The 24860-nt window shown below is 43.1% G+C and overlaps 3 protein-coding genes across 3 annotated transcripts; 2 read left to right on the top strand and 1 right to left on the bottom strand.

The window, feature by feature from the left end:
- Nucleotides 1-3351: 3351 nt before the first annotated feature.
- Nucleotides 3352-5876, bottom strand: LOC134463766 (uncharacterized). The gene is made up of 2 exons (XM_063217029.1): nucleotides 5729-5876; nucleotides 3352-4531 (listed from the first exon to the last, which is right to left on the bottom strand). Exons 1-2 carry the CDS (start codon nucleotides 5730-5732, stop codon nucleotides 3441-3443), a joined length of 1095 nt encoding a protein of 364 aa, XP_063073099.1. The 5' UTR covers nucleotides 5733-5876; the 3' UTR covers nucleotides 3352-3440.
- Nucleotides 5877-8273: 2397 nt separating this feature from the next.
- LOC134464820 (P2X purinoceptor 7-like) lies at nucleotides 8274-10230 on the top strand. The gene is made up of 3 exons (XM_063218154.1): nucleotides 8274-8417; nucleotides 9377-9613; nucleotides 10056-10230. The coding sequence occupies exons 1-3, from the start codon at nucleotides 8347-8349 to the stop codon at nucleotides 10228-10230; spliced, it is 483 nt and encodes a 160-aa protein (XP_063074224.1). The 5' UTR covers nucleotides 8274-8346.
- A 2631-nt stretch (nucleotides 10231-12861) lies between these two features.
- Nucleotides 12862-24521, top strand: LOC134464442 (piggyBac transposable element-derived protein 4-like). Its single transcript, XM_063217888.1, has 2 exons — nucleotides 12862-13261; nucleotides 23104-24521. The coding sequence occupies exons 1-2, from the start codon at nucleotides 13065-13067 to the stop codon at nucleotides 24464-24466; spliced, it is 1560 nt and encodes a 519-aa protein (XP_063073958.1). The 5' UTR covers nucleotides 12862-13064; the 3' UTR covers nucleotides 24467-24521.
- The last annotated feature ends 339 nt before the right edge of the window (nucleotides 24522-24860 follow it).

Raw genomic sequence — 24860 nt, 5'->3', positions numbered from 1 at the left:
ATCATGAAATATATTTTATAAATACTTTATCATCTTGATGATGTCCCATCTCGTCTATTAAATATACAAACGTATTTTCTGTAACTAAATTCTGTATGTGTAAATGTCCTGTTCTCGTGCTGATGAAATGTATATAAATACAAGAAAAGGGTGCTCTGTAGAGATGTTATGTGTGTTTCACTTGTTTGAACCACAGTTGCACACACACATGCACGCAAACACACACACGCACACACACATCCGCTCAAACACACACACAACCACCAACACTTGTACTGCTGCTGTGAACATGCAAGAAAAAAAAATGGGAGGGAGGAAGATAAGAGATGGGAGCCCACTAATGTGCACTCACAGGGCCACTGACATCTTTTGCTGGGCCCAGGACAAAAGTCAAACACAGACTCACAGTGAGAGGAAGACAGAAGGGAGCACACACTGCACACACACGGGCAAGGAGCAGCAGGTAGTCTGTGGTGCACGTGTTTGTTGGGCCCAATACATGAGTGTACTGTACGTATTCATTTGGCCATACTGAAAAATGTTCCAGCTGGTCACTATGACACTACAGTATACCAAATATCTGATGGTGATTTGAAAAATCAAACCGCACACTTTGAAAAAAACTTGCTGTGTTGTGTGTTTTTGAACTGTGAGCAGAAATGGGAAGAGTAACATGGCATAACAAAAGTGATTGGAGTTCAGGTTGATGGCAGGTGCTAATAATGGGTGTTAATAGCTGTGACACAAAGCGCTGCTTAGCACTGTTCAGGAACGCAGGTGTGCCTTTTATTGTAAGACACAGCATCAATGGCATGGCTTGGCCACTCACTGTATATAGTAGGTTTGGTGCAGGTGTTAATAGCCTTGACATAGAGCTACAGTATAGCCCAAGTAGGACTATTAGTGAGGATTGCTAGTATATCATATGCTGCAGTTATTTCAAGAAATGGCTCATTTGTAGTTAAGCCCTAGTAAAATGTGAGAATACATACACAGGATTTTCTCTCTTTGTGTTTGCATTGCCTAGTTTAACTGTATAGCAAAACGGCTATTTACTCTCGTCCAGTGATCACTTGTGCCTTGGTGCTAATGGTTCCATGTACTTCCATTGATTATGCCAATAATTCTGATACAAATAAATCTACTGAGGAAAATGATATGCACATTCATGACTAATATTTTAAAATACCGCAAATATGTGAAAATAAAAAAGTGTGGGCTGTTCCTTTAACTGCCTGAAATATTGATCTTGTAGGCCAGGGGTTCCCAAATATTTTTGCCCGTGCACCCCCTTGTACATTTCAATGTGGTTCGCGCACCCCCTGAGCGAATATTTTGGTGTGCTGATGGCCACGCAAGTATGGATTCACTGCTCATTCACTGCATATTAAGCACAGTCGTTTTTGGGGAATCCTCTTTTCCAATAGCCTTGGAATTAAACTACACTTCAGATGGACCCTTCTAGCATACAATGCACCATACAATAAAAACTACTTAGAGTTCATTAATACTGGATAAAAACTACCATATCGCCATTGCTCTATTCAGCTCGCGCACCCCCTTAAGACAGGCCGCACACCCCCAGGGGTGCACGCACCCCAGATTAGGAAACCCTGTTGTAGGCCATTTTATTCAATTCTTGGGTTGCAGTTACGTCAGAATGCCCCTTCACTGGAGCGCTCGAATTTGAAATGGTGGACAACCCTGGCTTGGAGCCATTGAAACCCATTCAAAAGTACATTTGTTCGATGTTCGACAGAATATTCTTAATTAGACTGATTGCTCCTGCTCATCCATCTCCAAACTTTGTATGAAACTGCGGTAGCTCAAATCGATGGTCAATCCCCCGGGAAATGCGATTCGTGGTGATGCGCATGCGCAGTATTGAAAAGGAGCTCATCTCAACTGGGAGCTCGTATCGACAGAACACCGGAACAAATTCCCTGTGACAACTCCAAGCCAGGGTTGTCCACCAGCAGCTGTAGATCGTCACCAGGGGCAGCACTATGACGTCAGCTGCAACCCAAGAATTGGCTGGCACCGCGGTCATAAGGCATGGTGCGCATTATGACATTGTTGTTTTGTCCCAGCACACATACCCCTTTATTTTGAGGCTGACTATTTGCTTGGAAATATTGTATGCTTTGTCATAGTTGCACAACACACTATAGGCCTACTGGTAATAACCAACAAATATTTCTCTGTCACTTTCTTATTTTTTTGTTGCCTGCTCAAATAGGTGGTGAAACCGTTGTTTCATGGTGACTCTCAGAAAGAAAAGAACATAAAAAGAGAAAACTAGAAGCACCCAGAGAGCAAACTCCGCCAAGGCCATGGGGTCACTGATGCCATAACATCTACACACTGTGGAATCCTCATAACTTTGAGTTTGGGAGCGAAAACATAAACTCTTTGGCTGAGGTAAAGATATTAAGGAGAATGCAAACATTTTCAAGAAGCTCATTTGTTTGTTCTGCACCTGGGAATGTGCACAAAGTCCGGTCACAAGGAGATATCTGGCGCCTTAAAAAGCCAAAAAAAGGCCTTTACCCCGGAAATTGGAAAACCATCTTACAGGAAAATATTATGGTACAAGGTGTTATGAAATTGTCTTTATTATTTCCATTCCCTACCAGTAGAACAATATCTTAAAGAGTGGCACCTGTTTTCAACCTAGTTCATTAATTTCACTGCAGTTTAAGAGAAGTCAGGTTTAATTAATTAGTTAATCATTTTAAAATTTCATCTACATTGAAGTATCCCTTAGTGCTGGTAACGGATAAAATGTACTGTGACATTGGGCTTCTGTGACATGTAAAAAGTATGTTTTTATAGTCAACCAAAAGATAAATTGAGAAGTGTGTTGTGAGTACAAAAACAAAACTGACCCAACAGAAACGTATGTGGTCAAGGCAATTACCAATTTACCAAGTACACCAAATTACCAATCCTACGTGCCAAGTCATTAAACTCTTTATCCATGGTAAGAAAAGGCACACTTTCATAGGTACTTATGACTCTACAAAAGTTTATTAGCACCTTCTCCTATCCTATACAGAGTGGCCAAGCACTGATGCTTTTTAAGTCATCATAATAATAAAAACCCACCTCCTGAACAGTACTTAGTTAGCACCTGCCACAACTATTAACACCTGCCCTAGGCTTTCACTCTGCAAGGCCAGATCACTTGCATTTCATCATTATTAAAACATTTTACTCTTTGCCATTGATTGTATCGCTTGAAGTTGTTACTACATGCCATTTTCTTTATATACAGTAATTGTGCATGCAACCAAAGATAACTTACTTTGCACAATCATTCATTAGTGGGCCAACAAATAAAACAACAAATACTGTTCCATCTTGTGCATTTTATTTGCAGGAATTATTGTAGAAACGACATAAGCACGGCACGCATGCAAGCATGGTGTAGCCTAAAATTACACATTGATAACACTTGGATGCATGTTTGTCAAAGCGCAGCACACAGCGACAACTGCATCCCAGAAAATCACATCCTCCTCCTCCTCAAAAGGCAGCATAAACCCAATGTTTACCCTCTCATTTAACACAGTGAACTTTGAGCGCATGAACCTCATCACTCTGTCCATCTGGTTCCTGACATAGTCCATCTTCCTGTTCTCCTCCACCTCTTCGGCACTAAGTGTGCTGTGGTCTGCTGCGGTAACGGCTGGGGCTTTCAGTGAGGCACCCACAAGGGCAAGGCTTTCTTTAATATCAAACCCACTGTTCGGTGCCAATACTAGGTCCCCGGATGACAGCTTCTGAAGCAAGCCACATTTTTCTGCGACCTGCTTGTTGCTGGCCCACCCCTTAAAAGCAGCAGAAATGAAAGAGATGCTTCCGTATGGTGTTATGCCAATGAGATATTTCGCATTGAGCATCCAGTCAACGGCACACTCCAAGCAGTCAATGATAACAGTGACTCGATTCCCAAACATCTCAACAAATTGATGCGGCATGGTTGCCTGTAGACAGTGACGCTCTGGCCAATGAACTAAACAACCAATTTTTTTATAGAGCACGTACAAGGTGCTTCTCACCGTACGGGCTGCGGGTAACGGTTCAAGGTCAAAGATGTAGGCAAGCTGATGGGTGGACAGACCACATTTTAAGCGCATGAGAGTCATGAGGAGTATTTGAAAATGGGAGACGTTTTCTCCTTCTGTCTTCTGCAGATCAGGGAGAATAATGTCCAACATGCTCATTAATACCTTAAAAGATGGAACCCCAGTGTAGGACTCCACATTTGAATTGTTGTCTTTGAAATATGCCTCGTCCAGGATCTTTCCGAACACTTCCTTCGGGCCGCCATTCTCCTCCAGCAGGCGGCTTATTTCTTGTCTTATGGTGTACTCCCACGGTTCGTATTCATCAGAGTTGCTCATTGGAGCGCCACCTCCCGCAGCTGCTTCTGTTTCCTGAATCTCCTCTGTCGCTGCGTTGTCTAGGGCTGGTGGTTGTGGCGGCGTTTCTTCTCCTTCCATTTCAACCACAGGTGCAGAGTAGTCTGTAACAACATCAATAAACAGTTAATGTCTTTCACGTCATACATTTGTTATGACTAGCCTAATGATGTTGTTAAGTGACTGGTCTGAGCTGGCCAGTCAATCTCCTGGTGTTCTTTTGCATTGCAATGTTTTACCTAATGCTTAGGTTATGAGAAGATTTTCGAAAACATCTACAGTTGCCACAGGCTTCTAGCTGGCAACAACACATTACATTACACTTAGCTGATGCTTTCATCCAAACAGACTAACAGTTATTTTAAGAACAGGGTATTGGCTGGCTACAGACCATGAAGTAGTGTGGGGTTAGGTGCCTCGCTCAATGGTACCCCAGCTATAGTTTGTAGAGTGTTATAGAGAGTGAAAGGGTGGGATTTGAATCTTCAAGCCTCTGAACTAAAACATCTCCTTAACCACTAGGTCACGGCTCCCACATCATCATAAATAGTATAGTCTCTGGAACATTATAACTACGATAAATCACAATCTGGACTCTGATGTTGGCTGAAGGTGAATTGTGGATGTTGATTCTGTCAAAATTCAATGGTCAACTAAACTTTCTTAAAGGTACACGTGCACTGTGTAACTTGTGATTGTGGGCAGAGTAGTATTTTTGGTTTGGTTTGGTTTATTTATGGATATAGGAAGACAAAAGGTATCCAAGGGATAACATGTAAAAGCGTAAACACTTATTTCCAACATGGTCCCTGAACTAACTATGTTGCTCACTGAAACTTTGCTTCCATTGTCTAATTTGATCTTTTCATTAATATATTTACAAAATAATAAGTTGGTATTTACTAGCACAGTGAAAGTACAGTCAGTACATTTTGCAGCTAAAACTGTCCACTTCTAGAAATTCAAAATGGCGGAAATGGAGCAGAACCATGAACAGAACCCTTTTCATGCATGATAAGTGCAATTTTCCCAGTCATAATGAAAACTAAGAATTCGATGGTGGTGGCAAATATTCATTAAAAGGTAACATTTGTGAATGGGCAGCATTAGTTCAGGAAAAAAACACTAGGCCAACTAGAAATATTACACAGTGCACCTTTCAAACTTAAAACTAAAGCTAGCCTGCTGCAAGTAGCAGGCATTTGCTTATTAACATAACGGGCAAAATGAATAAGCTTACAAATGAAGTAGACTACGTTACCACACTACACTTCAACAACCACAACAAAATAGCAGCTTACCCATTTCACAAGTGATGGTGCTGGTATACTCTTCTCCACTTCACGATTGTAATCTTCGGTCCGTATCCTTTTACACTCTAAAAGCAGTGAATAAACATCCTTGATTTGATTACCAGTCTGGTTTCTTTGGCAGTGGAACAGGCACTGGAACAGGCAGCACTGGCTGGCCGTGTAGCAACCCAATGTAAGTAGGCTGCCGGATGTGAGTGCCCGGATATCCGCCCGAGTATTTGCATGCATTTGCATTCATTTCCACCATCAGGAATGCTTTGCGGTACCACAGCTGCCCGATGTGAGTCGCGCTGTGTGGCCTGACTGTCCCTTCTATAATATGATTGTAGCCTACCGTAACAACTCGGCCTCGGCCCCCGCCACAAATATCCACCACACCACCACCACGGCTCCTCTGGTGTTGTGACCGTTTTAGGATCTTTTTTTTTCATATCCAATACTTGCACATTAAGAGTGACAATTCCATCATGGATGTTTTAACGATATGTGCGAATGCAGTCATGTTGAATTTAGGGTGGCCAAACCATGCCATGTCATGAGGAACGTGCATCACATTATTTAAACAGCCAGTGTACACAGTTATCCTGAGTGCCCGTGTCTTTTTGGAGATCGGAGGCTTGATGAGCAAAGAGATGTGAGAGAAATTAGTTGTGCGCGCGCACACGTCTGCTCAATATCCACCGGACACGAAGTTACTGGCTCCAATATTTCAGCGTCCCGTTTGATTCTGTAGGCCTACTGACACTTTTAAGTTTACGTAGCACAATCAAATGAATAGGCTATGTCTAAATTAGGCTCTAGTCTCCAATGTGCCTAGTTTCAGGTGTTGTTGGCATCACCAAATAATCTGCACAATATGCGGCATAACTTTTCGAGTGCTACATTTAGACCAGGTAAAGTATCGAGCATGTCCCTTCAATAATATTAATATTGTCCCGTAACAACTTGGTGTTGGCCCCGCCGCAAGTATCCTCCACCACGAAGGTCCTCTGATGTTTTAGGATATTTTCATATAATACAGAAATAAGAGCGTGCGCGCGCGCCTCTGACTGTATCTAGACACGGAGGGAGAATGGCTCCAATATTTATATTCAGCGCCCAGTTTAATTCTGCACTGACACTTTTAAATGTACATGGCACAATCAAATGAGTAGGCTATGTCTAAATGTACTAGGCAGGCTCTAGTCACCAATCTGGCTTTGTTGTTTCGGCATCACCAATAATGGCACAATATGCGGCATGGTTTCGCGTGTTGTTTTTGCACCACCAAATAATAATAGGCTACAGCGGCATAGCTGCTGTTTTCTAACTCAGAGAGAAGGCTATGCCCAGATATTCTTTTAACTTGTAGGATATCCTGATGTTATGTTTCACTAATGTAAGGAGTAAAACTCAGAAACTTCCCGAGTGCTAGCTACATTTAGACTGGGTAAACTCGTGACTTTAATGCCTTCCGAAACCGACTATTCCAGTGTCTGTGACAGTGCATCTATTTTCGTCTTGTGCAAAACTTTTTATTTAACATTGCGAATGGGCAGGATGATTTGCTTAGACACGCACGTGCTTCAGAGCAGCTAGAACTGTGCAAGGTGACTGCTGCAGTTTTCAGCCCAGTCCTCCTGGATAATAAAAACAAAATAATGCCGACGAGAAAGTAACGCCGTTATCTTTTGATGGATTCCCTTTGGGTGCCCGGTTGAGACAATTTAATTTTCACACCCAAATCAATTCGGTTTTGAGTTATAATTTCATTTTTGTATTATTATTTTGATGTTATTGGTCACCGTCCGGGACTATTCTTTTGATTGGGAGATCAAGGAACTCTCTGGTGTCGCCGAAACGGCGATGTGCTGTTTACGCACGGCACCTATGTCCCTTCCATCTTCAGTCAGACTCAAATCGGACCGAAATCAAGTAGCTGAGGTTAAACTGTCGCAAATACACGACCGAAATCGAGTAGCTGAGGTAAAATAGACGTAAATACTCGGGCGGATATCCGGGCACTCACATCCGGCAGCCTACTTACATTGGGTTGCTACAGGCCGAACCCTTGCCGCCAAGTTACCCGGTCTTCTTCTTTGTATGACAGCTGAGCTGACGGACTTGTAGGTTGGCGCCATCTACCGGATTGGGTGTGATCACATGGACTATGTCAAAATAAAGAAAGGAAAGATTGGGGAGACGAATAGACTAAACAGAAATAAACATATTACGACGAGCAGAAACACATAAACAAACAAACGATCAATAAATTAAGTAATGAATTCACAAATGATTACATAGAACTCTAGGGGTTTTTTTTTGTTCTGGACGCCCCCACGAATCCTGGCCAGGAGGCTTGAATGTTGGCCTATAGGCCTATATTTATGTTTGCTATGAGGCTACTATCATTAAGAAAAGAAATGCAAAATTATTTGCAGTTTCTTTAACACCTATAAGGTCACACCTACAATTCAAGATGGGGCAATCAGAGGCGTCACTTGGCTCTTCATGCATGAACATGCCCCCCTTGACAGGTATAAGGAGGACACATTTGATTCTATCTATCACCTGAGAGAGAAACGGAGGACAGGAAAAGAGTTAGGAGAAACTATAAGGTCAATGTAATGAAGATGTCGCCTGCCAAGCTGATTCAGGAACAGCTCGCTTCGTCCGAACCAAAGGATGTCTCTGCTGGGTAAGTGTGCTATACAAATGAAAAGGCTCCTGGAAGAATCCTTGCTTGCCATTGTTGTCTTTCTCATTGGGGGCTCTACAGCCTAGCCTGATTATCATCGACTTTTAAATCTCTTCGAGACTTGGTCTCACCAAGAGCATAACAATGAACATTTCCCAAACGCCATAGTTGACCCGCCTCCCTTAGTTTGCTAATGGTTGTTTGCGTCCCAACAAAGTGGTAGTATAGTTCCCATTTTTCGGGAGCTCAGAAAGTACTTGCATTGCTCTTGACCTGACTAGTGGCATTGCTGAAGGTGTTGCGTCACTAGGAGGGCACAGCCTGGCTATCTACAGCCACCCAGAGGACTGTTTAGAAAGACACAGGTGAGAGGGGTCGTGCTTAGTTAGATGAGGGCATTAGTCTATTTTATTTTTTAAAACTAAGGGGGCGCTGGTAGGCTTATGATAAGGTCAATGGGTCATTGGGAGGCTTATGATGAAGTCAAGGGGGCTTTTTGCTCAAAAAAGGTCGAGAACCACGTAGGTGCTCGAAAGAAACCACACGTTTTGTACAAGGTGACAACCTTCAGATGTTCCTTCATAGTGGCATTTTGATTGGTGAAAGACCCCCTGAAGGTTCTCTGTGAAACCTTGAGGTTCTTCCAACAACTTTTAAGTGTTCCTCTGGGAACTTTGGGGTCCCCTCAACTGAGGGCTCTTTGATGATACTTCCATTTTTTTAACAGAATATTTCTATTATCACATCACCATCATCACTACCACATTACCAAAGTAAACATGCCTTGCTATAAAGTACAGTCACCTTCAAATATGAGCTTTGATGGGTGCCTGCCTATTAATATTGACTCAGTGCAAAATGTATTGTCTCTCTTGCCACTATAGACCTAACTACATCTGAAAAACACAAAACATGAACTTCCTAAGCAGTTTGTCTTGAATTTCACACTTGTTTTTCAGGTGCTCGTGTGGTCAATGTGAAGCAATATCATCAGCATCACTGCTGGGGAGTGTGTGCTGCTGCAGGGGGGTGGAGGCATACCGGGCCCTTCTAGAGAAATTGGATCCGTCAGCGGATATCCCCTGCCTGACGCTCCATCCAGATTTCAAAACCTTTTGCCTGAACCCGTGCATGCTGGAGGTAGCATATTTGGACTTCGGGCAGAAGCATGGCCCTCTCCAGGCCAAGACACCACAGTATGTCTCCTCTCTCCTCCTCTTTATTGACTTGCCATACAACACATAATTTCTTCCTGTAGCCTACAGGTGTGTAGTAGTCTGCACATTTAAAAATGCTTCTCCAGAGTACTTTTGGAGCCAAATTCAGTCTGTCTGGAAGATGTTAAATCGACCCTTTTAGTCGTCAGGAGGTGTCAAACTCAAATTAACTGTGGGTCACAATCAAAATCTGGGAAAAAGTCACAGGCCAAACTCGTTATTCATCTATTGTTTTTAAATGGATGAACTTGTGCATTGCATGCGTGTAATACTCAAAGCCAAATTTGCCCCCTTGCGGGCCTGACTTTGACATCCTTAATAAGTGTTGAATTAACACTGCATTTGTTTTTACTATAAGCATACATTGATAATACTGTGGCCGTCTAAATTGATGTTGCTGTTTCTGCTTTCCCAATTCCAGGCAATTTCGATACACAGCGTACAGGCAGGTTGTCTGCTGGGCTCATGGAGTTCTAGACGAACACGTGCGGAAGGCCATCCCTTCATGTGTTGTTGCAGCCATAAGGAGGCGATTTCCAGAAGAAGGGGGCATCTATAGAGGTTTCCAGAGGCCTCACTTGGAGGTTGAGAAATAAATATACTGCCAGGGCTGGACAGGGACCAAAAAGAGCCACCCTGTATTTTCGTGCCCCCACTCTCTCACTCTCTCTCTCTCTCTCTCTCTCTCTCTCTCTCTCTCTCTCTCTCTCTCTCACTCTTTCTCTAAGAGAAGGTCACTAAGAAAACACAAAACAAAAACCAACAACATTGGCCCATCGGACCGTCAGCGACTCACTGGCCCCTTAGCATTAACCTTCCTACTGTACCTCATTAACTTCCCTAATCTGTCCCAAGTGTCGGTGGGATGCCTACAGTGCACACGTGGCAGGACTAACCCCACACCACACACACACGCACACACACACACACACACACACACACACACACACACACACACACACACACACACACCAATGACTGTATTACCAGTCCTGTGACCACTGATCTGTCTTGTACCCTGATACTGTACAGCCTACACAGTGCTATGTCCTCTTTTGTATCTGCTGCCTTTATTTGACTGCTCTTTGCTGCACATTTGCAATGCTGATTTGGGCCTTCTGTAGTGGTTAAACAAAGGCCAAGAAGTAATTTGTTACTCTTAGGTAGGCCAACATAATATCTCACACACAACAAATGTTGCACTGTTGCATGTACTTTGTCGATATCAGATTAAGATAACAATAAAACAGACTATCACTTGGAGTGGTAATACATTTTTGTTTTGAGTTATTATTATATACCATATTTTCATGTATACAGTTACTTATTGGCAGATACAACCAGTGCTTAATTTGAGGGGGAGCAAGGGGGAGCTAGCTCCGGAACCTCAGACGAGAGCTCCGGAACCTTGGATGGAACCTCATGGAAATACATCACAGATCCCCCTCGGGGGGGAGCCACCCATCCTCTGCGCTCCAGGACCTCCCGCTTGACAAATTAAGCACTGGATACGACTATGGTGTGTTACCCTATGAAGCGATACTGAAACCCTTTCATATGCAGAGCAGACTTGTATAAAGAAGAAGTAGAAATACTCTGACATATATGTAATTACAACCCAAGTAAGCTTAATATGATATTATAGTTGACCATGTTATATCATACCATTAGTGTTGTAATTAGGCCTACATCTGCAGTACTCCTACTTTATACAACTCTATTAATGTGTTAGTAATGCATAGCCCACACCGATTCGCACATTATACATGACAGAACAACATATTTAATTACTAAAACATTTATAGTATTTTCAATGTCAGTAAAAAGAAAATAGTACTACAAAATGTTTGTGTCGCAACCTCGTCAGATATCAGCCAAATTACACACAGCTGACATATCTGTGAGGTCAAACCAATAATGTTTCGATTTAACAAAATTACACTCCAACATTCCTCATTGGTCGGCTATTTATGACTCCTTATCAAGCTTGTTAACACCTGCCTAAAACATAGGCTGAATGACCAATCACTGATGCCTTTGACTTATCATAATAAAGACACATCTGCCTGTACTGTCATAGCCATTAACACTTGCAAGAAACCTAAACTGTGGTCAAATCTGTAGGAATATAGAATATATACTACAAGACCATTAGCCTGTGTGCCCTTATCGGGAGACCTAAGAACATTCCTCTTTTGATACAAACAGAACACAGAGGCTGCAGAGTACGTTCAGACACAAGGTTAAGGTACGTTACAAATGTATCATGAAAGTCTCTGAAAGTACTCTGTAGCTTCTGTCAGGATCACCCGATCAGGACAGCCAATCAAAACTGACAAGACAAGTTCAATAAAACTACCTTACAGACACTTGGAGGGCAGAAATGCGACTTTTTCCAATGATATGACTGATTAAGCTGTATCGTTGTAATGACCTGAGTATCCTCAGTAAACTCTGAACATGATTGGCAAATCTCTGCCTCTGTGTCTATCTTCCACCTGTGAACACAATTCTTACAACTCCCTTGTGTTATGTATAAGCCCTCCATGGTTCAGCGGATGCAGATACCTCCAATGCCATCATAAAATATTTTTTTATACCAAACCACAGTAGCTACCGGAAACACACACACACACACACACACACACACACACACACACACACACACACACACACACACACACACACACACACACACACACACACACACACACACACACACTATGGTAGGCCTACTTTGGGGATGGGATCACTTGCACATCTGACCTGTACATTCTAGATGGCCTTCACTTCACAAATTAGGCTACTTAGATATCAATGCACACTCTCAACATGTTCTATTTATAAACATGAAGTGTGTATAAAAAAGTAGGGCCTGACCAGTTGGTCAAAATTATAGGCTACTGGAGGACTTTTAATGAGTAGATTACACCTCCCTAATAATTGAGGAGGATGAGCATGGCTCACAAAGTTCCGTAAATTAGAAATTAAAATACATAGGCCTACCATCCTAAATGTCCCATTCAATCACACACAACATACATATCTTCCATGTTTAAACGTGTGATTCGTGTGTTTTAGTGTTTTGTGAGCTGCATAGGCCTATTTTCTTCTCTCTCACACACGCACGCTCTCTGTCAGTGTGCATGCATGTGCCTTTAAGAATCGAGTTTAGTTTGCGTGTGTGCGCATGCGTGCGCGTACACGTGGCTGGCGACAAGTTGGTGAGCTAGAAGTTGTTGTGAGCCCCGCAGTCCACAGAAGTTAGCCAGTTTTGTTTTTTGAACATAAAACGTTCAACGAACAATACCATTCTGAAACCGAAGGTGTGCACCACTGGCCTTTCAGAGGTCTGAACAAAAACGGTTTGATAGGCTTGAGAAGGACTTGCTTATCTGAGAAGAAGCATCGCCGGAGAGTAGAACCAGACATGGGGGAGAGTATGAATAATATGCCCAACATACTGCTGGCGCCTTTCGAGATGGATGTAGATGTAGAAGAGTCAGAGTCCGAGTTGGAGAGCGAGACTGACGACGGCATGTCAGACCCTTCCAGCGACGAAAACGACGATGTAGAGATGCATTTTCTCCTTCGGCTGGATCCAGCAGAGGATGTGTATGATGATAAGTAAGTGGAACGAATGTGACGCTCATAGCATACACTACACTGTCTCCCTGGTCACAAAAGTCAAATAGTTTTACTACACAATGTTATTGGAGTTGGACCGACTGTTACACTTAATCACTGACCAAATGTCTTTTTTAAAAAAAAAAACTTAAATGACAATTAATTTCATCCGCGATGAGTTGACAAGTTGAGGAAGTGGTTACCCCGGCAACGTTACTCCGCGTGCGTGCGTCGCGCTGCCAGAATACACACTTCGCAACAAAAACTCAGCAAGCCCGATTGACCACAGCTATCAGCCAATCAGAATCGAGAGCCGGACCGCACGGTGTTGATTTCATCATTCATCATCAATCAGAACCAGTGGCGTAGGCAGAAATGTAAAACAGTGTGGGCCTGTAGTGAAAGAGTGTGGACCCCTTTTTTTTTTCGTTTTTGTTTTAATTATTATTATTATTATTTTTAACTTTAAAACCCCTACATAGGCCGTAGGTCTTTATATAGGTTATGTTAATAGAGGGAACAATATAGGCCTACCAATATTTACTTATTTATTTATTTTTAAACAGGAGGATTAAAATAATATGGCCATTGCATTGGAAGTGCACATATAGTGCAAGTTGTGCAGTAGAATAAATTAATGAAATAGTAATACTATTGACCAGGAGGGGGGGGGCATTCCATTGCATTCCTGAATACAGTCAAGAATGACAAGGTGGTGGTCCTGAAACCAGAGACCATTGAGATAGGCTACCCGATTTGGAAGTTTTTTTGCATTCAGAAGATAACAAAATATACAGGGTCAGTTTCTTAAATGGGCCTACACTGGAGTGAAATACACCTTAGATGTGTTTAATTAGGTCTAATATCACCCAACACTATTATTATTATTATGATTGCTGATATTTTATATCTTATAATTAATATTATTATTCTGCCCATTATTATTATTATTATTATTATTATTATTATTATTATTATTATTATTATTATTATCATCATTACCCGAATATGCAGCTGTAGAAATGACCAATAACAGCATTTAATTTCACTATAAAATGAAAGACACCAATAGGGCCCAATATTGTACTTTGTTAATTTCTTGTTTTATTTCTGAAGAAAACTTGAACTTGAACTGGATTCAATCTGCGCTATGGAGCGTGAGTGGACGTGGAAGATGATCTGACGGTCACTAAATTGGGAGGAGAAGAGCGGGGGGAGAGGGAGAGGGTGAGAGAGAGAGAGAGATTAGGTTAATGAACTCAAAAGTTTCATGGAAGATTAATTAGTCATTTTTGGTTGGAAATGTGCTTACCTGCTGCTGTCTATACGAAGCGTAGACGCCTGGGCTTCTCACAGAAAATCTTGACTATTTCGTCGGGGTTCAGTTTCTCTGTTAGTTCTCGCTCATGACAGAGCAGGGTCAGGTGGCAGAGACGAGAGGCGCTCATGGAGGCTCGGAGCCTGGTGTGTATTCTTCCTGTAGTTGAAAAGATGCGCTCTGCTGTACAGGAGGTGGTGGCGAGTGTTAACATAACCCTCAAGAGCGTGTTCACGCCTGGGAAAACATCCTGTGGGCAGCAGTCCAACACCTCCATCAGAGACGGGAACTCTGTCCCTGCCGCGACCTTCCTCTTCATTTGTTGAGCGAAAACGGAGAGCTCAGCGTCCCCAATGACGATCCCATACTGCTGGCAAGGTCGATGGAGCAAGTCCATGTCAAAGGTTCCTGTGGGGGGACGGCACGTTCGTCCTGAAACCGAGTAGCTAGTTCAGCCAGCTGGCGATCCAGTATATCGTCCCACAGGTGCTTGAGATCCTGGTCGCGTTGTACAGTTTGCCGCTTCCCGATAGCGGACAGGACAACCGACTCGCTGATCCTAGCAGGCAAGCGTCGCGCTCTGCCAGTGGTGACATCCCAACGCGTAATTTCGTGTTTTTTCATGAGATCATCGGTGAGGCGTAACACTTTGTTGAAGTCGTCCTGAGGCTGTGAGTGGTCCCGGAGACCAGCGAATGTTTCCTTCATAGTTTCAATGAGGTCGATGCAGTCCAGTATATTCAATGTAGGGCTCTGCAATCCTTTTGTGGCGAAGTCGCTGATGTCAAAGAGTTTTGCGAAGGTGACCAACAGAAAAACAATTTTTTTCGTCTCTATTTGGTGTACGAGAGACTGTGCCTCAAGTCTGGTTTGGCCATTAGTACTATCACTGTATTCCGACAACACCTCCAAAACAGTATCCAGTAATGTGAGCACTTTTTTCACCGATCCAGACTTGGAACTCCAGCGCACGTCAAAGGACCGCTCCAACTCAGGGGTTGCCACTTGGGGTTCAGCTCTTTTTGAATGTCCAAAAATATGGCGTGCCTGTTGCTGCCTGTCATGAAGGCGTGAAGACTATTCAAAGTCTCAAAAAAGGTTGAAACGTGCACGGATGACTTGGACACTGTGGCGAGAACCAAGTTGAGACGATGGGAGTTGCAGTGCACGTACACTGCGCGAGGAAAGGTTCCCTTCAGGATTGCCTGCACTCCCCCCTTGTGTCCTGACATTACTGCTGCCCCGTCAAAACTGAAGCCGACACACAGCGATGGGTCAAGCTGCAGTGGCTGGATTACCTCCAATATTTTGTGCGCTATTGCTGTTGCGTGCATTTTTTCTGTTGCCACAAACCCCACTGCCCGCTCTTTGATGACCCCATTGTGCATATATCGAAGGCAGACGGCCAGCAGCTCGTGTTTAGCCTGGTCTTTGTACTCGTCGGCTATTATGGCATAGAAAGTCCCACTGTTTTCTTGGATTTCGCTTCGTCTGTTGCGTAAGAGGAGCGTTGCAGCTGCCTCCAGGTCATTCTACGCATCTGGGCTCAACATTGTGGCATTTTCAGGCATTTGGGCCATTCGCTGCAGTAGGCTATTTGTGGGTCAAATTGGGCTACAAAATTAAATAATTCGACCACGTTACCCCTATTGATCGCTTCAGCTGTCTCCCGATGACCACGCAGGGATAGGTTTTGCTTTGCACAAAAAAGGACAACATCTAGCACCACCTTGATGTGCTCCCTGTTTCGGCGAACAACACTGTCCGTGTCTCCTCTCAATTGGCTGATCACACTACCAGAGGTCTGCGCATCGCGATAGCCGTTCAGCTTTTCAGCAGCGCTCTGGTGATACTTGCAGCTTCTGTGCCGTTCACAAGCCTGTCTTAAATGTTTCCAATCTCTATGGCCGTTTATACCACCGCGGTCTTGCATGTCATTACTTGGTAAGTGGCGACAGGCTTTGCAAAAAATCGCATCTCTTGAAATAGTGTACTCCAGAAAACGAAACTCCTTGTACCACTTCGCCGAGAAAGACCTGGCCTTACCGTTTATAACGGTGCGTGGAAACTCCTTCAGATCGGGTTGGGTAGCCGGCTCGTGGAGGGCCGACAGGTCTTCAGGTAAAGCGCTGCTGGGCTGTGCAGAAGGACCGTTGGGGATATTGGGGGGAGTGGGACGGGTCGCATCTGACGACAACGAGCGCGAGCTTGATTCCTGGACCGGGTTGTCATTGTCATCGTCATTGTCTGTTCCCTCGGTGGCAAATTTTAACCTCTTGGGAGGATTGTGGAAAAAAGATGACAGCGATGTCTGTTTTGACATTTTCTAGTTAACGGCTAGCATTTTCCTTTCAGCAACTTCCTAGTGTTGTCATAGCAGCAACGGATGTTTATCTCTTAAGCTACCACCTCCCCTTTCCCAAATCAAAATGATGCACAAGAAAGTAAAAACTGACAAAACTATGGCATTTCTGTAAATAGTTGTAATATTTAATATTGAATTGAAAGTGTTGGATATGTTGTGTGACATTAAATGTGACATTAGGTTAGCTGCTCGTTCGTAACCTATTCACGCTATGTCACGTTAACGGGACAACTCCGACGGGGTGAGTCAGCTGTCAATCATTTTGGACACCTCTGATAGGGTGGGCCAGCTGTCAATCATAGTGGCACTGGCCCACCCTGGCCCTTATATCCCTACGCTACTAATCAGAACCAAACACCCCATTTCCAGGTGTTGTTTATGACCTTACAGGCTATGTAGACAGGAGAGTAGCCATTTTAAAAATGTTTTTTTTTATATATATTATTATTTTATTTTTTCAATATCATAATTCATATTCTGAAGGTTTTTGTATTCCATGCTGTTTGTGTAATTTGTAGAGCCAGAAAAAAACTTTGAAACAACACCTTAGACAACTTTTTGTGACTTACACTGACTGATATAATCAAGGCTGAATGTATAGTGTCCTACCCTCATATGCAAACCTTCGCTTAGCCCTTATAGTCTAGGCAATGGGTGCAATATAATGGGAGAATCGCTCGGAAGGTGATAAAAGCATGAAACTTGGCACAAATGTTCATTAGGACATGCTTATTAATTTCAGGGGTGGAGCCACTCAGAATTCAGTGTTGCCTAGCAACGGTTGCTAGGCAAAGCATCTTCCTTAGCAACCAGCATCAGTAATACAGTTCCCAGCAATTTTGTGGTGTTATGATGTGTAAATATTAACTCCTTGGCCTAATATCACGAAATATCAGGGGTGGAGGCACTCAGAATTTAATGTTGCCTAGCAACGGTTGCTAGGTAAAGCATCTTCCCTAGCAACTAGCATCAGTAATACAGTTCCCAGCAATTTTGTTGTTATGTCTAAATATTGACTCCTTGCCCTAATATCACTAAAATAATGCATCATAATGCTTCAAATACTGCAATATGTATGATTATGACCTTTCATAATCAATGAACTTTCCTGAGCAACAAACATCAACAACACAGTTTTTAATCAGTTCTGTGGTATGATATGTGTATCTTGACTTCGCTATATCACTGTATTAATACATTAAAAGGTTATATAGCAAATGGGGCATTGTGACTCCTTTGGTGTCATTCTAGAAACTACAAAGCATTGCAATTATGTGAATATTATTGTCACTTAAGTTCTTCTTGAACACATTTGTAGTAATGAGGGGCTTTAAGTGTCACTTCAAGTCAGGCCTCTCTTTATTTCACTGCATTTTACATGTGCCTACTGCATACTGATCATCCAGGTACTAATTATAAAATCCTAAATGGATTATGTGTTACAAATCATTTAGACAACTGTAACATGTTTTCAAAATGAATGGAGTCTGTCTACAATTATATGGTTTAATAGCAGCAGATTATAGTCATGAAATGCAAAGAAATGTTTTTCTCTTTGCTTTGTGGATTTATAAAAGTACTCTAACTCGAACTGACTGAATTTTGCCTTCAAGTCACATTGTCTATGTATTGATGGTGTATGTGGGCCAACTCTAATACAAATTTGCAAAGATCTTGTGGGCCTAATGGTCGAAGTGGTTCCGTGGGCCAAATTTGGTCCCCTGGCCTGAGTTTCACATTCTTGTCTTAACTTAATTCTTACAGTATTTACACTGAACCTTTATCAAATGGAATAGAAGCGCTGTACTGTTTCTCTATCCAAAAACCTACTGACGTACCATTCTATTATTAACCTGATTATTTCAATGTGTACAAACGTCACTGCCAAGTGCTTAGACATCGCATTGTCACAGTCATCTTTCTGTGCGAGTTACTGTAATGACAGTTCCTGGGGCTCAAACTCTCTTCAGCCATATATGAAGGTGTGGAAAACACTCTTATTAACCTTATCCTTACTTAACCTTAACCTTAATGGGCTGAATCTAGACAAAAACAGACAATCTGAGTTTGAATGAGTGCTTAAGCCACTGCTGCCTACACAGTATCAGTTGTGTTGTCTTAGCCTGGGAAATCCTATGTTGCTTTGCACATTCCAGTCTGAAAAGCTTGCATGGATTCTATCCCTCAGCGAGGCAACTAGATCTTGGGGGCCAATCAGCAAGTGGGGAGGGGTGGAAAGATGATGACGTGTATTACAGTGCTTGACAAACGGAAGCTTTCAGTTTGTTTCAATATACAGTAACTGACACAATTGGCTATGGGCTACATATAGACCAAATGATAACACTTAATGATAACAGCAAATAAATGGCCGTTAGCAATCGCAAACCACTCCTCTCTATGAGAAATCAGTAGGCGGTCTACAGACCATATCTAACTTGTGGTATGGTCTGGTGTGAACCAAGCAAGCATTGTCTATGGTTATTATCTGAATTGTATGTGTTTTACTGTCAGGAATTTGAAAGTGTAATTCCTAAATGTTGTATGTTGTCAGGCAATTGCCTTTTTCTTTGGATACAGGAATAGCAACTGTAAAATTGTATGAGTGTTCAAACTCTCTTTAATTTAGATGAGCACAATACAAGAACGACGTTAGAATGGCAAGAATAACAAAGAGGAAATTATCTCCGATATTGAAGATATATCATCTAGGGCTGTCACGGTGTGAAATTTTAGGCTCACGGTTATTGTGGCCAAAATTACCACGGTTTACGGTATTAGAGGGTTTTTTTTTTTTTTTTTTTTTTTTAAGGCCGACACTGAAGGCGACATGGTACCGCAAACCTCGAACAAAAACCTTACATTGCGCAATCATTTATAGCCTAATCCTCGTGTAGCCTAATAAACACAGGAACAGTATTTGAAAGCTTAGACCCTGAAGAATGTTTTAGCACTACTTTACAGATATTTGAACATATTGTTTGTGCGTTATTGTTGTTAATTTATTACAAAATGTCACGTTTCAAATTTCACCCCAAGCCCCCACTTTCACGGCGTCTCCATACCTTTCTATGAGTAGACATCGAAAACGTGGATAAATCCTAGCATGCATGGTGTCAAAATGCTCCTCTAGCATCCATGGGGTTAGAGCATATGTAGTTTTTTCACTGTATTTCAACCACATGTGCAACCCGACTATAACTAAACCAGTTTACTGTGTTACGATCGCAGATTTTTTCCCTCCCCTGGTGCTTTTGCATTTTCGAATGGACTACCTCCATATGACCAACGCCTTTTCACGTGACCCCTTTACAGTTAGTAAACACATATGGCCATGCGCCATGTACAGAAACTAGATATGTGTTTTTCCCCGAAATAAGAAAACAGATGGTCACGGTAACTTCAGATATGCGGGCTGTGCAAACTCCATACAGTGAATGGGTTGTGCTCTCCCGACAGCACCGCAGTGAACTGCAGGCATGGCTCGACTAGTGAGTGGGGACGCAACGCAACCTGTTTACACAGAACCTCTCTAGTGATGAGGCTGTGCACACATGCCTCTGTCTCGCTAGCCAACGTAGCCTAACGAGTTGACACCGGGCAGCAAGCACGTGAATCATGGCTCTCATATTCTGGGAATGAAAAACATGTTTCTTCGACATGTATGAAAAATTACACAAAAAACGAGCCAACGAGATGTTTCGGCGAAGCTTACATTCCTCTGGCTACCCAGTCCCTCCCACTCCCCCTCGCCCTTCTCATCTCTCCTATGCCAGCAAGCCCAGCGCGACTTTCCCAATTCCAAGCAGTTCTTAGAGTGGCTTTTTAAAACTGTGTCAAAAAACACGTTGTAGGCTAGGCTACTACTGTACAGCAGGCTATGCAACAGTGTGTTATTTATCGGTGTAGCAATTTCAAGTGCCCAGTCTAGCCGCGTTTTGCATGCATAACCTGAATCACACTGTGCAGAAACTCGCCAGAAGACGTTTGTCGAATGGGAACTTTACAAACTTATTTGACATCATAAGAGATGACGACCCGTGCGTGGTCTATGCTTCGAAATGCATATAAGCCTCGTCTTTCTCAGCGCTCATTTTTGGCAGACAGGTAGAGACAAAAAAGAGGTGAAATAATACAAATTCGGTTTTAGTAATCAACCGCTTACAGTGTTCAAATTGGCTCCTCGGACAAACGTGATTCCACTGTTAACATTCTGTACGGTTAGGTGAGTTATGGAAATGCAGATATTGTCACTCACGTCTCGTCACCGTCAAACTATTTAGGAGTGTCAGGGATGAAAGATATCCCGGTGTAACGGTGTGCGGTAAGGTAGGCTAATTCCCACCGAGATAACACCGTATTTTAAAATTCAGACGGTTATCTTCACCGTCATCATATTTAAGCGCGGTTACCGTGAAAACCGGTAACCGTGACAGCCCTAATATCAACTCTAACCATTATTGCAGTGATATTAGGACAAATACTCTAGATTCAGACATCATGACACCACAAAAGTGCTAAGAAACTATCAGTGATGCTGGTTGCCAAGGCAAATAATTTGCAGAGCAACCATTGCTATGCAACATTGAATTCTGAGTGGCTCCACCCCTGAAACTGATAGGCATGTCCTAATGAACAAGGGCAGACATAATGACACCACAAAAGTGCTAAGAAACTCTATCCGTGATGCTGGTTGCTAAGGAAAATGCTTTGCCTAGCAACCGTTGCTATGCAACATTAAATTCTGGGTGGCTCCACCCTTGAAACTGATAAGCATGTCCTAATGAACAAGGACAGACATCATGACAACACAAAAGCGCTAAGAAACTCTATCCGTGATGCTGGTTGCTAAGGAAAATGCTTTGCCTAGCAACCGTTGCTATGCAACATTAAATTCTGGGTGGCTCCACCCCTGAAACTGATAAGCATGTCCTAATGAACAAGGACAGACATCGTGACACCACAAAAGAGCTAAAAAACTCTATCCGTGATGCTGGTTGCTCAAGAAAATGCTTTGCCTAGCAACCGTTGCTATGCAACATTGAATTCTGGGTGGCTCCACCCCTGAAATTGATAAGCATGTCCTAATGAACACTTGTGCCAAGTTTCATGCTTTTATCACCTTGCGAGCGATTTTTTTCACCCATTGCCTAGACTATTAATATTGGTGTCAGATTCACACAAATGCAGTTCTCTGGTGCTACCTTACTACTAAACAGGCACACCAAGTATGATTGAAATCTGTGTCGGTCAGGTTCCAAAGTGTCTGATTTCACGTGAAATGACCCATCAGAACATTACCATTATCGTTATTTTACATTTCCCAGTGGGGCACTGACACATAGACTATGGGGTGCACAGAAAAAAGATAGTCTGGCATGACCCAATGTAAGGGGGGGCTTGGCTGGAATCTATTGGTAATATAAATAATTATAAATAATATAATAAATGATAATAATATAATATATAATATAATAAATAACAATATAAATGGTAAAGTTTGGGAACCCCTGGCCCAACATGCCACCTGCTACACCTGGTAGCCTATTACTTTATGATCAAACTATGAAATCAGTCGTTGCCAACTGCATAGCTGTTAGGCAAAGATTGCTGAATTGATTCTCATCATTATCTTACCAGCAAACACACCATAGTATTGTATACTTTATTTAATAATTTACTGAAGTAAAGAAGAATGCTGTTATGCTGCTATTCGCCTCACTTGCTGAAATTGCTTTATTATTTACTGAATGCAATGTTAGGACATTTTTCTAAGTCATATCTTCCATTTTTAATATTACCATTTATGGATGCAAACGATAATTCGATTAAAAAACATTAATCACAATTAATCGAAAATTCAACTGACAAGAGAAAGGGGATGGTGAAATGGGCACGTGAAGAGGGGTGTGAATAGTGGGAATATTTAAGTCACCTTTGGATTAAAGAATTGAAATAAAATTAATTTAAATGTGGTATTTTATCTCAATTTTTAATTACAATTTTTAGATTGAGTGTTTTTTTGTTTTTTGAGAAACATTGAGATTTCAGGGGGAAAGCGCCGCTTATCAATTAATCGTAAGTCAATCAATAAGGCTATCAACTAATGATTAATGAATTAATCGATAATTTGCATCCCTATTACCATTTATTTTCCAGTGATGATGGTGCAAAACGGCGTTGCCAGCGGACTAAGCAGCAGCCTTTTAAATGGAAATCTGAGCTTGACGAAGACGCGGGGCCAGCTCCGCTGGATTTTCTGCCTGCACGAGAGCCCGGTGTGCATCTGAACGCAGACGAAGACTACACTCCTCTCCAACTCTTTAAGCTGTTCTTTCCGGAGGACGCTGTGGAAACGCTCTGCCGTAACACCAACAAGCAAGGCGCCAGGACCGTTGCCAGGGGTGCGAGGTACGAATGGGAAGATGTCGAAATGGCCGATTTCTACAAATTCATAGGAATTATATGCTTCATGAGCCTGCGTGAGTTCAAAGACCTCAATGACTACTGGTCGAGAGACTACCTCTTCAACTGCCCTTACCCAAGACTGATCATGGCAATGGAAAAATTTCGCAAAATCTTCTGGAATTTGCACATGAGCGACCCAGACGAAGATGTGGAGAACGACGCAAAGACGGGAACCCCGTCACACGACAAGCTGTTCCGCGTCAAGCCCCTCATGGACACCGTCCTGACCGCCTGCAAGACGTTCTACCAGCCCCGTCGGAACCTGAGCGTGGAAGAACGCAGGGTGCTTCCCGAGGAACTTACCAGGAGGAGACGAGTCATTGAAACCAGAAGGTTCGGCTTGAAGATGTTCGTCATCACCGATTCCACCAACGGCTACACAGTCAACTTCTCTGTGTACGCCGGAAAGAGCGAGTTCCCCGATGGGCACGGGCTCTCGTACGACTCCGTCATGTCACTGACAAACCAAGGAAATCTGGGCTCTGGCTACCATCTGTACATGGACGGTTATTTCACAAGCCCAAAGCTTTTCAACGACCTGTACGCTGCCAACTTCGGTGCCTGTGGAGAGTACCGAGAGTCCCGTAAGGGCTGCCCGCGCAGCAAGCTCAACGCACTGACCCGAAATTCCCCCATGGGCACGATCCGCTGGACGAGACAAGGCCCTCTGGTCTACGTGAAGTGGATGGGCAAGGGGAGGCTCTCCGTCTGCTCCTCCATCCATCCCGCCTACGCCGGGGACACGGTCCTGCGGAGAGTGGCGAGCGCCTCGTCGAAACAGCCAATCCCCTGCCCCAAGCCCGCGCTGGAGTACAAGGGCAGGTGCAAGGACGTGGAGAACATCGGCGACAACACCGTCCTGTACGACATCATGAGGCACAAGAGCGTGAAGTGGTACAAGACGGCCTTCGTCCATCTGCTGGACATTGCTGTGACCAACGCCTTCGTTCTGCACAAAGAGCTGATGCAAAGCATGAGAGAGGAGAGCATGAGCTACACTGATTTCATAGAGGAGCTCGTGGAGCAGCTGTGGGGTGTGTCACTGCGTGTCTAGAGGCTCCAAAGCACGCACACACACACACACACACACACACACACACACACACACACACACACACACACACACACACACACACACACTCATGGACAGACATACATACAAAACATCAAACACCCACCCTGTGGAATTGAAATGTCAAGATGGTCTGTGATGGTCGCAGAGGTGACACATACACACACTCATGGACTCACGCACACACGCACACACTCTTATGGACAGACATACACAAAATACCAAACACCCAGCCTGTGGAATTGAGGAAGATGGGAAGATGGTCTGTGATGGTTGCGGAGGCGACACACAAACACACACACACACACACACTGACACACATTCTCTCTCTGTCTCTTGCTCTCGCTCGCGTGCATACACAGACACACACAAAAGG

Source organism: Engraulis encrasicolus, chromosome 15 (genome assembly GCF_034702125.1).
Source record: "Engraulis encrasicolus isolate BLACKSEA-1 chromosome 15, IST_EnEncr_1.0, whole genome shotgun sequence".
NCBI lineage: Eukaryota > Metazoa > Chordata > Actinopteri > Clupeiformes > Engraulidae > Engraulis > Engraulis encrasicolus.
This window is presented reverse-complemented; position numbering and strand designations above follow the sequence as displayed.